The following is an 18,761-nucleotide window of genomic DNA, read 5'->3' on the forward strand; positions in this document are numbered from 1 at the left end:
TAGACATGGCCCGAAAAGTGTCTGTGTTCCTTTGGCAAGTGCATGGAATACAAGCAGCATTGAAATGAAGAAAGTCTAGCAGCAGAATTGCGATGATATTGTGGCCTTTTAATATGGGGAGCATGTTCTTGAATGACATCAAGGGAATCATTTTCACTTAGCTACAATCTGTTAATAGTTTTTGCTCTTATTTTTAGGTCACTGGAATTGTTTTTTGCTACTAGCCAGAACAACAGAGGTGAACATTTGGTGGATGGCAAATCCCCACGCCTGTGTCGCAAATTCTCTTCCCCACCGCCGCTGGCTGTGTCCAGAACGTCCTCCCCGGTGAGGGCCAGAAAGCTGTCCTTGACTTCTCCCTTGAACTCAAGGATAGGAGCGTTGGACCTGACCACCTCTCCAGTGTCCAGCGGTCCTACCACCACCCACAGTCCCGCTGCGTCCCCACCGCCGCACGCTGGTAAAGCACCGTTGGATCTTAGCAGAAGCCTTTCTTCTCCAGAACAAAGCCCGGGACCTGTAGAAGAGCACGTGGATAACCCACGCGTGGACCTGTGTAACAAGCTAAAACGAAGTATTCAGAGAGGTATCATCCAGCTGCCACACCCAATGTTTGCTGGCCACCTGCTTCCCCACCATTCCTCCTGGAACCCTAGATCCCTTTCTTTACAACTTTCCTTCTTCTGCTTAGAAAATAGAATGAATGCAATAGCTAGTTAGAAGAAAAAAGTCCCATAGTTCCATCTAATCTTGTGGAAAAAAGAGCAAGTTTAGCTGTCCTAATGTCTTCTACAATAAAGTCTGATTGCAGTCAGTTGTCTATGGAAGAATAGCATTATCTGAATGATATTACTGGAAGATTCTTTATGGAATTTGATTAAGGCTGGTTGGGTTAAGAACCTGGCATGATACTCTGCATTGAGGTGGGCTGTGGGCCCCCTCATCCATGAGCCTGGGCCTCAGAGCTACCTCCTCCTCCTCCAGTGTCTGCCTTAAGTGCCTATCCTACTTCCAGCCTCCCCTGCTAAGGATGACCTAGCCTGTTAGCATTAACATGGCTTTTTCAGTTTAGTTGCCAAGGCAACACTCCATAATACAACAGTGATATAGGGAGAAAAAATAAAATCTGACACAGTGTTTACTGTCTATGACAGCCAAAATGATTTCTAAAAAGGTAGATTCGATAATTTGGTTTCCTGATTAAATTCTCTAATGACTTCTCATCATAGTTAAATTCTCCCTGGCAAGGCCTTCAGATCCTGTGAGGCTTAGATGCTGTCTTCCTCTCCAACCCCTGCTCCCATGCTTCCTTTTTGGGTCTCAGAAACACCTCAGTCATTTCTGCCTCTGGGCTTTTGCACTTGTTCTTCCCTCTGCCTGGACAGTCTTTCTCTGTATAAGCTCCATGGGATCAGCAACCTTATCTATCTTGTTTACCTCTATACCCTCGGTGCCTTGGGCAGTGCCTGGCAAGGTAGTACATTTTTGTTAGATGAATGAATCAAGCAAAACAGTCAGCAAACTAATCGAGGGTCCTGTGACATGGCACCTTACCTTCCTCAGCTTGGGACAGTGTTGCTGCTTTTAGAACCCAGTGTTTCCAATCCAGTAACGAAAACAAAAAAGGTTTTACAGGCAAATCAGCAAACAGCTTATTTTTTCTGTATAATAATCTTGAAGTGTCTATGTACTTTCTAGCTCATATCATTTAAATAAGCTTCCTGAGCAAAATATTTAATGGAATTTTAACCAGAGTGGTTGTCATCATCAAAAGTAGTACTCTTTTAAGCAAGAAATTCTTTAAATTGACAAGTTAGCAACTAAGGAGGAGGAAAAGAGGAAGATAATTAAAAAGTCATTAGAACAACAAGCTTCAGCAGAATCATGATGGATTCCTCTTGGGAATAATGAGGCAGCACAGAAGCTGACAAGTGCATCTGGGGTTTGCTCCAGTGCCAATGCTTGGGCCCTGCCATAGAGAGAACGACTTAGGGAGGCTAATCTCAGATATCCCCTCTGAGGCAGGGTACCCTGGGAATATAGGAGTTTCCCAGAGTATGGAGAGTCTTTCCTTCTCTTTTATTGGATTGCAAAAAATAGGAAAGGAGAAATCTGGGGATAAGTCTGGATTCTTGTGTTATTTTGAGTTAGAAGAGCTTTAGTAATAAGCATGTTAGTGTCAGACATTTGTGGCTCTGAGGTTTTGGTTTGGTTGCCTCTGCGGCTGGAATGAGAACACAGTAAGGTCTGTTCAGGAGTCACTGCATGATCTTCTCTACGCGGGTTGCTTTGCTACAGAGTATATAATGGTACATAAGATGGTGCCCTGGCCCCTCGTACTGTAGTTACGTGGAGAAGATAGACACCACATATCTGTAAAGGCAAGTAGTACAAGATGTATAGACAGAGTGCTCTGGAGGGCGAAAAGCAAAGGAAGTCACGTCTGGTTGAGCAAAATCAGGATGTGTCAGTGACATGAGCCTAGAAGAATGAAAAAGTGGGTTGGAGATAGGTGAACAAGTGAGCAACGGGCTAGTGTTCACCCTCAGTGGCGAAGGCCATTTCTGAGAGCAGGAGACATTATTGCTGTTGAAGGGACAGCTTTTGCTCACTTCGAATGTCATATACAGTCCTGCAGAGCAGACCCTGTCACTAGTCTTTCTAAGGCTTTCTAGCATTGAAGAAACTTTAAAAAAACTCTTGAAGAATTTCTCCTTCTTCTCTACCTTTTTCTTCTTTACTATCTTAACCTCTTTTAAGTGTACCATTCATTAGTGTTAAGTGTACCGTTCATTAGTGTTAAGTGTTTTCACATCGTCATGCGACTGATCTCCAGAACTTTTTCATCTTGTAAAATTGAAACTCTGTACCCATTGACCCCCATTTCTCTCTTCCTCCAGCCCTTGGTAACCACCATCCGCTTTCTGTTATTACGGTTTGACTACTTTAGGTACCTCATATAAATGGAATCATGGAATTCTAGAGTATTTGTCTTTTTATGGCAGACTTGTTTCTCTTAGCATAATAGCTCAAGGTTCATCTCTGTTATAGTATGTGCCAGTATTTCTCTCTATTTTAAGACTGAATAATATTTCATTGTAAATTTACATTCCATATATTTTTTTTTTTTTTTACTCATCCATCCTCTGACAGACATTGGATTGCTTCCATCACTTGGCTATTGTGAATAATGCTACAATGAACAAGGGAGTGCAAATATCTATTTAAGAACCTGCTTTCAATTCTTTTGGGTTTAAACCCAGAAGGGAGATTGCTGGGTCATATGGTAATTCAATTTTTAATTTTTTGAGGAACCTCCATGTATTTTCCATAGTGACTGCACCATTTTACATTTCAATTTCTCTGCATCCTTGCCAATAATTATTATATTCTGTTCTTTTGATAGTGTTCTTCCTAATGGGTGTACAGTGAGAAAATTCTTTTTTTGTAATTTCCCAGAGATTTCACTTTAATTTGGCCAACCCCTACTAGTATGGATATTATTTTTTTCTTTAACAGAGAAGCACAAGAAAAACCCTTTTCTTTCTGCATCATGGTCTAAATATATGTCATAGTTCTAGAAGCCCTCTATCAAGCTGCCCATTGCCCACTATAATTAATTATGCCACTTTAATTTGTTATACACAGATTGTTCTGCGTTAGACACCAGGTTCCTTGGTTCTGATCTTCAAAGCCCAAGCCCAGAGTGTATAGTGATGGTCCAATGCCATATCATAAAGCCTGTTTGGCCTGCTGTCTAGGATGGAGATATGGTCACTGGTGGGAATCAGTAGGTTTTTTCTCTGGAGCAAATTAGACTCAAGGAGACCAAGAGAAATGAGAAAGAACTGGATCAAGCTCCGAAGAAAGGACACTAATAAAGGCTGCAAAGACCTGTCAGTGCAGACGCTGGGCAGAGGTGGGATCCTTGTGGACGTAGCTAGAGACGACTGGAGAGCTTGTCATGTGGCAGCATTGCTCAGTTTTGACCAGGGGCCTTGGGTGGAGAGAGCCCATGAATAATGGTGTGGCAAAAATACTAGGTTCTCTCTCACATCAGAGAAATAACTAAAGTTCAGGGCTTAATGCCTCTGCTCTTCACTACATTTCCCCAAAACCAGTACTTTACATCTAGACTTTCAAGGGTTAGTTTATCCACATGGTCCTGGGTTAGAAATGTTATTTTGCTTTTCTAGGTCATGGCTAAACACAGAGCTCCTCTCACTCGGGGTGATGGGAGTTCCAAGATTGTGTCCAGGCAGGGCTGGTAGTGCCTGATGGAAGCACCTGACAGCCAACCTCCATTCCAGAGATGTCAGCGCCTCTGCCCTCTGTTTCTCACGTCCATCCAGTAATGCCCACCTGTATTTCTCATTTTTACTCTGACTGTTCCCTAGTCTTTCCTTTAAGCACTTTGTTACTGGCCACTTCCTTATTCCTTTATTTCTTTTTTCTTTCTGTAGCTGTCTTCTGACTACTGTTAGTGTATTTACTTCCCATTTTTTTTCTTAAAAATATTTAAGGTGGCATTCAAACAGACATCTGGTAAGACTGGATTAAAAATAAAACAGATAAAGAAATCAGGCAATGAAGAAAAGTTGTGAGAGGCCGAGGGTGTGGTTAGTGAGCAAAGGAACACTGTGTGCCCTCTGCAGTTCCCAGAGTTGCTCCGATTTTGGTCCTGAGTATAATCAATTACGTGATTTATATTGAAACCTAAGATAGATAGTGTGTAGCCACATCTTTTCTAGCTACTGAGACTTGAGGACAATTTGTCCTGTGGATCCTTGTCAAGGAAACACTGTGAGTAGAAAGCTTAGAATTAATACTGGGGGCTAGAGAGTAGTTTGGCATATTTCTGAATAGCTGAAACAAAGGAATCGTACTTATTTTTTTCTTTTATTTTGCATTGGTATACGGGCAAATTTGGTCATGAATAGTCCTAGGAAAGTCAGAGATGAAATATTTTACTTCAGTGTCAGTCTGACAAGTTCAGTGTGTGTGTGTGTGTGTGTGCGTGCGCGTGCGCGTGCGTGCACGCCTGTGTGCATACATGCAATGTCTGTAGAAGCCAAGAGTGCTTCTGTGTTAACTCTACTGTCTAGTTCTTGAAAATTCCATTTGGCAAAGAAAAGGGAGACGCTGATCTGTCTTTAATTTGAAAGATGTTTGCATGTGCTTTGCATAATGTTAACACTTAAAACAGTTGGTAAACTTGAATAAAAATCTTGTGCCAACAGTTTATACATTTTCTGCTTTTCACTTCAGGGTGCAGCTCCACACAACCTCATTGCCTAATACCAGCTCTGTCCATTAGGTGCATCCTGAGGCCAGGGCTCTCTCACTACTGTCTAGCTAAACAGCTTCAGGGTAAACTCTTTGAAAAATGCTCGTGGCCTTTGTCCGCTTTTATCGTCATTGCAGTCATGATGCTGGCCTTGCAATATTTCCTGTCAAGAAAACTTCAAATGACATGAAGGGAAGGAAGAGAAATAGGAAATATCCCTCAAAAATGAGTGAGACTACGAACTTCCGAGGGAAAAAAATGCAATGTATTTCCCTTCTCCTAGTCTCTAGATGTGTTCCAGACTCACCCAGTATTCATTAGTGCCCTTCTTTCTTGCTACCAGAGAGTCCCACCTTCTACCCTGCATTCTTCTAAAAAGCACAAATATCAGCCCACTCATATCCAGATTCCGCCCAATGGTGGATTCTCAGTAAGGTTCAAACCAATGGTGGGCAAGAAAGGAGAGGCCCAGGGCAGGAGGCTCACTGTATTTGGGCCCCTTACCCAACCAGTGTTCACTTGGGCATTGGCTATGCAACCGACTCCAAGTATTGCTGCACAGCCCACATCACTAGTGTCTGTTACGGTGTTCTTAGTTTGAACATTGCCTGCCTGTGGGCTGAAAGTGCTCCCAATTTTAGCATTTGTTTTGAGCCCACATCTGCCCACTCATCCTGCAGGCAAAGCTGTTTGCATGGAACTTGATTAAAAGTGAACAAGCCAGAAGGAAATGCTTCTTTCCCCCCACCATCTCTTTAGAGGTGCCTATTTGCTTACAGTGTTATTCTTAGCTCGTTCTTTCAGTGGACATTTGGGGGCCTGTCCAGCTTTCTCACTGGGAAGTTTTTTGGGTTCAGTGTAATTGCTGACTAAATGATTTTCTCATTTGCCTCAGAGGAATGAATGGATGAATCAGACCAAGGACATGTATTTGATATTCTGCTTGTTCTTGCAGAGCAGATGCCTTCCATTACTGAATTTTGAGGGAGTTATTTAGAAAATAATAAAACTAACAGCTAAGCACTGATTTTTTTTGTCCACATCGTTGCCAGCTTTACTGTAATTATGTCATTCAAAGAAAGATTCTAACCATTTCCCTTTCCTGGCACTTCTGTATCAAAAAGGCAAAATTGTGGCCGTATTTCTAAAGGAGTAAATCACATGCAAAGTGTAAAAATGGCTTTATATAATGTCTTATGGATTTTGTAAAATTTGGGACATGAGTTGAGAGTAGTTCTGCTGACAGGGGTAATATAAAATTAGTAGAGGTGACACAGCCTTTATTGGTTAATGAAAAGTCCCAGGGAAAAGAAATGGAAGAATTGTTGGAAATTTATGAAAAATTTGTAGTGTTTTTCCTTTTAAGAACACACACAAAGTTGTAATTTTACCCAGTTAATAAGCCAGTGGAAGGAATAAGCATGGAAACATCAGTAATAACCTAATTGTGACCGTAAAATGATGTGTCTTTTTTTCATGGGATGTTAGCTGCAATGAAGAGGCTCAGATTATCTTAAAGCCTCTCAACTGCTCACTGTAAAAACTTCCTCTTGCCTCCTGCTGATCTGTAGCTCTAGGTCAGGGCTATCCAATGGAACTTTCTGGGAGGATGGGAGTGTTCTATATTTGTGCTGTCCAATAGTGAGGCCCTAGGCACATGTGGCTGCTGAGCACTTAAAATGTGGCTAGTTACAGTGAGGACTTGAAATATTAATTTAATTTTAGTTAATTTTCATTTAAATTTGTATAACCATATTTGGCTAGTGCTGCCATTTTGGACAGGGCAGCTCCTTAGGAGTCCCCAAGAGCTTCTTGGGGGTCCACATTGGTAGAGATTCAAACTTTAGTTGACTTAAGGGAGCTACCCAAGCAAAGAAATAGTGTAGTCCCAACTGTGATCCCAGGTCTGATTTACACTCTGGAAAAGTCTCTTTTTTCCCCTCTCCAAGAAGGCAGACACATTCTCAGGGGCAGGAGACCGACTCCACACCCCTTTTGTTTTTAATATCAGCTGTTGTGTCAGACAGATGGGGCTGCTTGGAGTCAGCCAGGCTCCGCAAGGTAAGTAAGACAGAGGTAGAGAAGATCCATATTTAGTTTTAGTGTCATTAGCATTCTGCCAGAAGGAATGACTCGATTTCATATTAAAGCCCTCTAAAATGTAGACTAATACGAAATGCTTATTATCCATAGAGAACTTTTGTGTTTGCGTGCATGATACTGACAAGGAGCTCTTGAATTTGTGGCCTGGTTGTTTAAATTCGCCATGTTTTAAAGCAGCAGTCCTGGAGTCTGCGCCGGTGGACCGAGCAGGAGCAGGAGCAGAAATCTCCTCCGCGGCGGACGCCACAGAACTCTCACCTTGCAGGTCGCCCTCGACGCCTCGGCATCTCCGCTACCGCCAGCCTGGAGGTGAGCACTCAGAAAGGGACTCAGAAATCTAAAAATAAAAGATAATTTCTAGCTTCCGAATCTTTCGTTTGCCTTACTGTTGCACTCCCAAAATATTTTTTAGTTTATGAAAGTTAGTGTAAAGCAAATAATGTGACTGTAGAACCAAGCAGTGGAAAAATAAATGATTAGAGAATATGCTATTAGTATCACCAACATTTATTTGACCTCATTATTACATTGCACCTTGTGAGGAAGGACGTGAATCAAGAGGCCTGTACTAATTGATTGCTAGTTGAAGAATCTCAGTGCTTGTTTTCCTAAAATGTTCCCAGACTCTGATACCTTACCATGAATCTCAGTGTAGTCTTCATTAAATAGGCTTATCTGGGACACCACAATTTTGGGATAAACTTATTAAGAACATTATTTCATTTAAAATAAGGTCCAGTTGCGTGGGACCCCAATCATTATTACTGCTAGTGACAAAAACTGATATAGTTTCCATAGTTATGAAAATTATAAAGTATTACCCCATAATTTGTCCTCTAATTGGAGAAAAAACCACCACCAGAACAAAAGGTAGAAATCTTTTATCTGCCCATTTTCCCCATTACTAATATAAATACATCCAAATAATAGTTGTTTTTTTAAATGCTTTATTTTTTTTTCCTCCTAAAGCCAATTATTTCAAGTTGGAAGGGAAAAAAATACAATTATAAAGCCAGATTCACTCCAAGTAACTGAAGTAGAATATAAAGACATTTTTTTGGCTGAACTACTTGTGCTTCAAGTAGGACAGTTTAGCAAAAGATAGAGTGCATGGCTCCAAACAGTCATTTCATTTGTAGACTTAGTCACATGGTGGAAGCTGTCGTCACTGCCATCAGCTCCGAGGGCAGGTAGCCTGGGTCAGGCTGTTGTCAGATTTTCCCTGATGGATGTTAATCCTTGGAGAATGCACCGATTTCAGGCTCCTGGTCAATTAATTCTGGGTCACCCTGACGTTTGGGTGTTTTGGTAAATGAAGGAGACAAACTAGATTTTCCTGGCTTGTCATATGACCGCTGTGGAATTAGCCAAATCTCTTACTGTTCTTAGAACCTTGGTCAGTCCAGGCCTTGGCCACCTCCTTGTCCATTGCCACATGGCATGGACGCCCTTGAGTTCATTGCAGATTGTAAGAGTTTGAGGTTATAGCGCATGGAAGCAAAACTCTCCCAAGGCACGCGTTAAATGCTTTCACTTGGTTACTATTATTAGGAGTCTATTTATAGTCTCTTTTATACTTAAATTATATTCTGTGACTTTCGCTTAACATAAGTTTTATAGGTTCATTCATGTTGCATTATGTATCTACTTCATTGCTTTTTGTGGCTAAATAATATTCTCTCATATGGATATACCATATTTGGTTTACCCATTCATCAGTTGATGGACACTTGGTTGTTACTACTTTTTGGCCATTTTGTATAATGCTGCTATGGATAGACATGTACACGTTTTTGTGTGGATGTATGTTTTCATTTCTCTTGGGTATATATCTAGAATGGACTTGCTGTCATAAAATCTTGTGAGTTGCCTATTAACAAGAAAACTAGAGCATTTAGCCCAACACTTCTAGTGCAGGAATGAAAATGAGAATTTTTATTACAGAATATTATCCATCTGCCTCACCATGCCATTTCCATTCTTTTTAAATAACCAGGACAGACGGTTGACAGCTCCCACTGCTCTGTTTCGCCTGCTTCTGCTTTTGCAATTGCCACAGCTGCAGCAGGACACGGGAGTCCACCGGGTGAGTAGGGGCCAGCGACTAAGTACAGACACATGGCAGCTTTGATTAAATCAATGGTCTTTGCCTGCCAGGGTAATGATACACACTGGGCAGCTTGTTATGAATGCAGATTCCCATATTGTAATAACTACGTATGGTGCCAGATGGGTATTGGACTTATTGGGGTGATGATCATTTTGAAAGGTATATAAAGGTCTAATCACTATGTTATATAATATAATATTATTTGTCAACTATAATTGAAAAATACATTTAAAAAAAGAATGCAGATTCCCAGCTGCCATTTTAAGTCAGAGTGTCTGGAATGAGACTGTCATAAATAAGCACCTTGAGGTGAATCTCACACAAGTGGTCTGGGGGTGACACTTTTGAGAACTTCTGTATCAGAGAAGGATGTGTTGTTTCTCCCATGATGTTTTATGGTGCTCTATAATCTTCTTAGCCATATTACGTGTATTTCCCTTTTAATTGAGTACAATGCTCAAAGCATATGCGAGGTGGGAGGGAAGGCTTGTGGAGGGAGAAGGGAGGAGGGAACTATTGCTTTAACTGACTCATAATTTATTTCCAGTAGCTCCACAATGCTGTCCGAGTTGCTGTCAGTTAATTTTTAGGGTAAAGCAGAAATACTTAAAAGCACAGTATTTTAATAGTTGAAACTCATATTCATTGTTTCTATCTTCTTCTTCCACATGCAAGAAGGACATTATGTTAAAATAAATCTATATGTGATTTAAATAGCCTTGTTGCTGTGAATGTCTTCACCTAAGCTAATCCTGTGGATGCAGATCATCATCCTTTGTAGAACCCGAGTGATGGTGTTTTTTTTATCAATTAACCATTGTTCACCTCCCACAAAAGAGTCCATTTCCAACAATAGTAACTGGTAGCTATTCTCTGTGTGAATTCTTTCTACGCTGAAGTAAGAACAGAGAGAGATGTTCTATAATGAACATGAACTACTATGGGAATTATATACATTCCATCTGACTGGAATATGTGTAGATTTATCGCATTCCACTTCTTCAGTTTTTTGCCACACTCACTGCATTGGATGTGGTCAGGCAAATTGGGGTCAGGCAAATATTTTCTGCCCCAAATGTTGCCAAAACCTTCCCCCCAAAGTCCCATCAGCATAACACAAAATAGCCTGTAAAGGTAATAATATTGACGTCTCATCAATCCAGTTGATTTCTATTGACTGTATTCATTAATAATGAACATTTCTTTGGTGAAAGAATAAAAGAGTTTTCACTGTGCTTTCAGCAGAGTTGGTTATCAACTGTGATTTGCTAAGACCTTATCTTTTCTTCCACTCTCACAAGCTAGTCTGTCTCTGGAAAAAGTAAAGTATAGAGCTTCCTCACAGATTTCATAATTTAAGTTGGTTTGTGAGGGAAAAAATAGTGTTTAGGTTAGTTAAGGATGAGTCCATTTCTCCATTTGCTGGAGGGGAAGGTCCCCTTTTTCTTACCTGAGATTGCAGCAAAGTTCTAATGAACTTTAGAGAATGGCTTTCTGACTTTGGCTTGATCTGGCACAATGGATGAGAGGGTAAAGTAACCCAGACAGCCAAGTCTTCCACACTATCTGAACGTGCTGCGTCTGCTGCTCTGCTTCCTACTTCTCCCCTGCAGCTGAAATAGGCTTCGGAAGAAAGCTTTCTTCAGTGAGCTGGCTGAGGAAGGGCAGACTGCTGACAGACCACAGCCCATGTTGCTAGGTGCAGGGTAGCCTGATACTGTTCTCATACTAAAGTGCTATTGATGTTACCTATAATGTGGTCTGGAGCCAGATCATTCAGTTTTGGAAATAAAGGATTGGATTTGGCAGGGTCTGTGGCTCTACTGTAAAGGCAGCGAGTTGCACATGGGTCAGTTTCACTGGCAAATAATGGTAAAAAGAAAGGAGGAAGGTCTCTCTTACAGTAGAGACCAGTGCATTCCTGCGGCTTAGCCACTTGGTGGAGTTGGCCCTGCAGGGGCTTCCACTCGCCCTGGAGAACTCAACAAAAGAACTTAGGTACATAGGTTGCAGAGGAAGGTAGACTCAGAGCAGAAACAGGCAAGTGCTAAGGTGATGTAGATTTATTGACTAGCCAGGGAGAGCATGGTGCTGCCCTGGGAAGGGATAGACCCAAATGGACAGATGCTCAAAGGAAGGGAGTGCTAGATAGTGGTTAACTCCCAAACTGGACTTGATATCCACTCTTTGATCAGAGGAGTCACTGACCTGAACACACCCTAAAACCTGAAGAGTTGCAAAGGTGAGCAGGAAGGAAAGTTGTGCGAACACCTCATGCTTCCGTCAGTCTTTGCAAGCCTCCTATGTGCCTGTGTGGCCACAGGTAGTGTGGCTGTGCTAAATGTCCTGGCCCATAACAGGAAGCAAGTTACCATCCAGGCAAGCCATGTGGTCTGCAGAATGCGTTTCTATGTTTCCGGCTTCTCTTCAGGTTCTCTCCTTCTTTAATCATCTCCCATCTCCACCCCGCTACCTGTACTCCCATCAAATACCACAGGAATCTGGCAACCCTGGGTTAGAACTGTCAATGATTATACTTTCAAATATTCACTCCAGGCATTTGTATGTTAAGCCTTTTCTCTTTAATTATTGCTTGGAAGGGTTTCTTACTGTATTAAAAGGACTTTCAAATATAGCAAGAGAGTAGAAAGAAATTTTTCTTTGCAAAGAGGCCAGACAACATGTTCATGGTTGGCCCTGAAGGCAGAGAAAGCTGATTTTATTTGTGGAAGGAGATGACCTGAGATTGCCACAGGATCGTCAGCCCTGCCCTGGGGACTATGCCTAATTTCTACACACTGAAAAAGCCTAGATCTTTTTCTCTCTGGTTTCTTTTAGGACCTAGGGCCTGCCCTTTCCAAAAGCAGATGAGTCTCTTTCATATTATGTCACCTTTGCTTACAGACCAATAATAGTATCTCTGCTGGCAAGGAAGGAAAGCCTGATTTAGTGGGTACAATTGCAACCCCAAACCAATTCTTGTTAGCTTTACATTATAAAGATTTCAGAGTTTATTTAGTGTTTGCCTTCTGATTGGCAGCCACATTACATTAGTCTCACTTATGGAGGGATCCAGAATTTGCGGATCCCTAACTCTTATCCAATTTTCCTTAAGGAAAATAATATAAAATTACAAATCAAGCAGTTAGGGTACCTCCCAGGGCTTTGGAACAGCTTCACACACATTGAGAGGCCCTGAAGCTTAAGCCTTAATGGCTTCCTGGTAAATCTGCTTATGAGTCCAGTCCAGATCATTCTCGGAATCACAGCAGCTATAGGAAAATGTTCTGATGGGCAGTGGAGCTGGGGTGGACCGATGACCATCCATCAGGAAAATGTGTCCTTTTCTGTGGTGGGAGCTTTAGCACAATACAAGATTGAGATAGAGGACAATCGACGGGGTCTTGTGTGTCACCGCACCGACTGCAATGTATTTTCAAGCTTCTGCTCAAATGTAAGAGATCTGCATTAAGGTAGAAATTAAACATGTGCATTTCAGGTGGCTGCTGATATGGGGAATCTGCAGGTGCAGTTTAGGTATAGTTATTAAATGAATAGAAATGCAAATCCAGTGAATACACATATCGGGGCACATGATGGAGCTTGCTATATACCTGAAGCTCTAGGATTAATTATAGAGTTTATGAAATGATCTAAAATGAAATATGAGACGAGTTATTTTTGTGAGAGTAGGAATAATGGCAGTGGAGGTACGACAAGTAACTCTTGATTATCTGTGGGCAGATTATATGTTTCACCGTTCTATGCAAGGCAAAGTAAATTAACAAAGTAGAGGAATGATTGAATGCATTTATAGGAAAATTAATGGCACAGTCACAATTGATTAGAGAAATAGTGATTTCTTTATTGCTGATTACTTGGTACTTATAGATAATTCATAATCCATGTTCTCTTCTGTTAAACCACTCAGGGCTGTATGGTCAACAGTAGTTCTGAGCTTGGTGTGAATTGGGCTTGGATTTATTTTTTAAAATCCTGATACCTGGTCCCATCCCCAGAGATTGTGACTTGATTATTCTGGGTGCATGCTGGGCATCGAGATTTTTTAAAGTTTTTCAGAGGATAGTAAGGTGGTGCCAAGGTAGGGAATGACTGGACTAGATGGAGGAGGTGTGGGTGTTCTTTCTCTGGTTGCGGCATTCCCGATTTATTTCCTTGAAGCCCTGACCCCAGTAGACTGTTATTCTCTCCTTAAGTAAGACAGGACGGCTAGAGGGGGCTGGAATGGGAGGACGCCTTTATGCAAGCTGGGTAAGGCTCAGACAGTCCTGTTTCCCCTCAGTCCAGCCAGTAGATCTTTGTCAGGCTGAAGGCGGCTCTGGGCGTATTTCACAATGGCGCCTTTCCCCTTCCTTGCAAGAATATTTCCCTCGACTCTTTACTGTGTGAACCTAGTGTGGTTCCTGGAGATAAAGTTCACAAAAGTGTGTGTGGGGTCTTTCTAAGAATGCGGATCTCAGTAGTTGCTCGCTTTCACACTAGTCCACATTCAGCCTCTAGCAATTTTTCAAAATGACCTGTCGCTACCAGTTTATGGCTGCAGCGACTTCTGCTCCTAGTAAGCAGATCTTAGCTGTGTCTCTCTGGTTGTGCCTGGTTCTCCAGATTGGGGCATGGTCACTTTCCCTGCAACCTCGATATTTTAATGTATCCAAGAAAAGACGTTGATTTTTGGTTCGTCCAACTTTTTCTTATTGTAAGGACAGGGTGCCAACTGCCAAGTTCTTTATAAGTCAGAACTAAAACTGAAAGTCTCACTTAGTGGGTTTTTATAGTGATTCTATTGATTCTGCTGATTAATTTGGGGAAAATTGCCCATCTTAACAATATTCAGTCTTTCAGTCCATGAACTTACAATGTCTGTTTATTCAGCTCTGATCTCATTTCTCAGCAATGTTTTGTGCTTTTCAGTATCTGAATCTTGCATTTGTTTTGTTGCATTTATTGCTATGTATTTGACCTTTTTGTTTATTAGTTTCTTTTCTACTGCAGGTATCCTACTTTGGGACATATTTTCTATTGGTTTTTTCAAAATATCTAAAAACCATTTTTTTTATTTCATCAAAATTAGCTAGTTGAAATTTTGGGGGAAGGATATATCTAATTTAGATTTTAAAATAAAAACATTATCACTATTATTAATGAAAAGGAATAGCTTTGGCAATCCAAATTTGAATTAACGATAATTTCAAATCTTGTTTTAAACACATACACTTCCTGGAGTTAGAATTGTGGAACTGAATTTACATCTGTAACTGGTGTGAGTCTGTAAAGCAGCTAGGGATGCTCATGTCAGGTGTTTGTTGCATTCTCTCCCTGGGAAGATGCTCCACCTCCTTTGCTCATCAGGTCTTTGATAGCTTCCAATCAGACCTAGATCCTTGTTCCAGCTGGCCTGGGTGCCCTCTTTCCTGCCCGTGTTGCACTGCCAAGTTTTCTTTCTTTGCACTGCCCTTCCCTGGGCTCCATGCAGCTTATTCTCCTCTATTACCGTCTCTCCTTGGTGAAGGTACGATACGGTTGATTGTGTCTATTCACTTCTTTGATTCACTCACATTGCTTAATTGCTGCTTGATTGCTTTACAGTTTCATCCATTTCAGGGCCAGGCAGGTAACTGAAGTAGGGGCTGGAGAGCTGATTCCATGGGTAAAAGGGACAGCTACTGCTCAGCTCTCCCAGATTTTTGCCATGACAGAATACAGATTAGGGCTGTCCAATCTGTTTTTCTTTTCTTTTTTTAAAATAAAATTCAGAAATCTGGATATTTATGTGCAATCTCCTGTTTTTAAACGTCGGAAATGAATTCATACTCTTTAAAACATACTGTCCAAACCAAACAAAATACTTCCATGGACCATATTTGGTTGTGAGCCACATGTGTGTGACCTCAATTTTACTGTAATCACTTATAGCTGGAGTATAGGTTGACACAAATAAGATTTCCTGAGACATGCCTAAATCCTAGCAATGGACTCCTGAATTTTCTCAGTGCCTCCCACCCCCACTATTTCTTATTCCTTTTGCTGGGCTGTTTTACAAGAAGTCTGTCTCTTCCTATCCACATGGCTTGACCGCTTTAGCTTTCGCAGGGTATACTTATCTCAGACCTGGAGGATGCCTCATTGTCAGCCCCTCGCCATGGACGGGATAGCGGGGACCATCTATATCTTATTTTATGGAGTCTGAGGCAACTGTGAGACCCAGACTGGTGGAGGGCCTAGCAGATACAGCAGCATGGTAACTCCAGAAAGACGAGCCCTAGTGAAATTAGTAATCTGTGCGTATTTTCTTACTTGGCCAGTGTTGGCCTTGAGGGATATGTGGTTTCTTTCACAGAACTGCAGAAACTGGGGCCTTGCTATAAATGATATAATCTGGTCAGAGGAAGCATTTACCTCTGCATTGAGAATTGGATTAAATTTCCAGTAAGATATTGATTACCATGAATTAAGTTAATGTCACATCTGTACCCTGCTGTCTGCAGTCTCTTTCAGGATTTGTGAGAACACTCAGCTCTGTTTAAATAGCTTATCTATTTATTGAATGAACTCATAAGAAAGGCACAGAATATGGGCTTTTTCCAGTGTCTATCTTACAAGCTAAAATTGTAACTTCAGGCAGGAATCACAAATTGATTTTCTGTTTCAAACTCTGAAGGTTAATATCATGTAGGTATTTGATTCTCAGTGGGGGATCGGTAGGGTGGAATGAGAACAGCTAGGGATTTCTTCAAAATATACATGTCCCCCTGGAGATTCTGAGTGGCCTTCTCTCAGAGATAGGCACTCCAAAGAGAGAGATGTTGTTGATGGAAGTGAGCAGTATATGTGAATGGTGAGAAAACAAAACTAAGACTAAGAATCACTACTCCGCTGTCTGCTACAGTCTTGGAAAGACTGTGCTCACTTTCTCGATCCATTCTCTATTTCCTAGTTAGTCAAAGCATAGCAGGAAACCAGATGATGATATCATCTGAATTAGCAACGACATTTAGAAGTGTAAGGCCAAAATATTGGCTGCATGTAGCGTTTCGCATATAGACCCTTACCGTCTTTACATTTTATGTTCAATCTACCTGTCTTAGTTCTTATTCGTCTCCCCTTTCCCTGTGTCCTGTTGTCTTTTTTTGGTATGTTCTCACCTTTGGATTTCTATACTTATTTCGTAGCGATCTATCCTCTTGCCAGGACTGACTGCATCCTTTGTAGGGCCCAGTGCAATAAGAAAATGCAGGTGCCCTTGTTTAAAAAATTATAAAGACTTTCAAGACAGGGACAGCTGAGCATTAAACCAAGTGTGGGCCCTTTGAAGCATGGGCACTGTGCAACATGGGTGCACACCATGAAGTTCGCCCTGCATCTTACAGTCTAGTCAGGAGTCCAATAGTTTCCAAATGCTGAGGCTGTGCCCTTCAGTGCATTTGTAAGATTTTATCCTGGCTCTGTATAAAAATATGCTAATGGTGAAAAATACACTAATAGAAAACAAGCTTCTTATTTTAAAGATGAAAAATCTTAGGCCGAGGGAGACTAATTAGAAAGAGAAAAAAATGTCTAACCCCAGGATTCTTGATTTCTCTGAAGAGACTACAAATTTTAAAAAATTCACATACAATAAAATACTTTTAATGATGACAGAACATCATCCTTGATAAGTCAGAAAGATTCTCACTAATGATGACTCAGTAATCATAAAACAAAAATAATCATCATAAAGACTAAAATGGTTTCCTGGAATTTTTGGTTATTTAGACTTTTATAATAAATACAGTAAAATAGATAAACAATAGGCATGCCAACACTACAAAAACCTGAAAATCATTTCTCTGGAGTGGTTACTCCAGAATAGTGAAATAATGGGCCACCCCAACAATGTGTAATGAAAATGAAATTTCTCAGTGAATTTTCTGTTGAGAGAAGCAATTCATGATAATGTTGGGATTATGTAACATTGATTCAGCTCCATGCATGAAAAAGGATGAGATAAGTTTTTAGTTATAATATCTTTCTAAATAGTCAAGTATGGCAGTATTGAGTATGGCAGTGCGAGTAACCTGCAGAAATGTACTGCTTTCGAATAGTTAGTGGTGCAAGTCAGCTCTGGTAAACTGAGTCTTAAACTTCTGAAGTCTATAGTAAGGGAGGAATGTGCTTTTCATCTGCCAGGAAATACCCCTTAGAGTATAGGTCCTGTATATGTTACTTACTTTATACAACCAAGCAGCATTTGATAGCCATTATTTCTCTTACCTGCATTTGTAGCTTGTGGCTTCACAAATGGTGGGAAGACCTGAAGAGGCAACGTGATAACATGTAATTAGCCTGTTTTATAGATTGTAAATACATTTTAATTGCATATATTTTTTGTAGAAGGCCTAACAAAGTCACATCCACATCTTGCAAACATCTGTCCTTTGCTGCCGTCTTGGGCATTTTTATATACAAATTGAATGGTAGCACTTATTACCAGTATGGCAATAACAATGGTAAAGTTACATATTTCTGCACTATTCTAAGCTTTACATATACTAATTGACATATGAAATCATTGCAATTATACTCATTTTCCAGTAGAGGAAATTGAGGTACAGAGAATAAGTAATTATCACCGAAGGTCACATGGGAGGTAAGTAGCAGATTTGAATCCTGTCATCTGGCTAATGAAGAGAGGACCTATAGGATCTATTACCAATCCAAATTCGTGTCTTGCATATATAGAGAAGAGCTGGAACTTTATTATTTGGGTTTCTGCAGTGCCACCATTTTATTCAGAAAAGGACATGATCATTTCTGTTGGGTGGTCTGGTGATTTAAAAAATATGCCCATAAACTATTTCATACTCCTTTTTTCAAGAGATGGAGCTTAATTTTCCCTCCCTTGTGTATGGGCATGACTTAGTAACTTGCTTCTAACAAATAAAATTAAGCAGAAGTGATCATGTGTGACTTTGGAGCCTAGGTCATCAAAAGGCACAGTGGCCTCCATCTTGGTCATTCTCTCTCTTGGATCATCTGTTCTGGGAATGTAAGCTTGCATGTCTTGAGAAGAGGTACAGGATGCCAGCAAGAATCTAGGAAGCTGGATTTTTGCCAGCAGCCTTGCGTGAGCTAGAAGTAGATCCTCCAGCCCTAGTTGAGAATTCAGATGATTGCTGCCCTGGTGGACATCTAGACTGCAACCTCATGAGAAACTCTGAGCCAGAGGCCACCCAGCTAAGCTACTTCCAGAATCTTGTCCCA

At 40.9% G+C, this 18,761-nt stretch overlaps 1 protein-coding gene across 2 annotated transcripts in view; it reads left to right on the forward strand.

The window, feature by feature from the left end:
- RASGRF2 (Ras protein specific guanine nucleotide releasing factor 2) overlaps positions 1–18,761 on the forward strand; it is a 195,103-nt gene that overhangs the window by 109,241 nt on the left and 67,101 nt on the right. Inside the window, exons 15-17 of one of the 2 annotated variants that reach the window (XM_039874956.1) lie at positions 198–586; positions 7,565–7,699; positions 9,387–9,476. In XM_039874956.1, coding sequence (XP_039730890.1) covers positions 198–586; positions 7,565–7,699; positions 9,387–9,476 — 614 coding nt within the window. The remainder of the gene's footprint in view (positions 1–197; positions 587–7,564; positions 7,700–9,386; positions 9,477–18,761) is intronic. The other variant, XM_039874957.1, reaches the window with a different exon arrangement.

Source organism: Pteropus medius, unplaced genomic scaffold (genome assembly GCF_902729225.1).
Source record: "Pteropus medius unplaced genomic scaffold, Ma_sr-lr_union100, whole genome shotgun sequence".
In the NCBI taxonomy this organism is placed as follows: Eukaryota; Metazoa; Chordata; class Mammalia; order Chiroptera; family Pteropodidae; genus Pteropus; species Pteropus medius.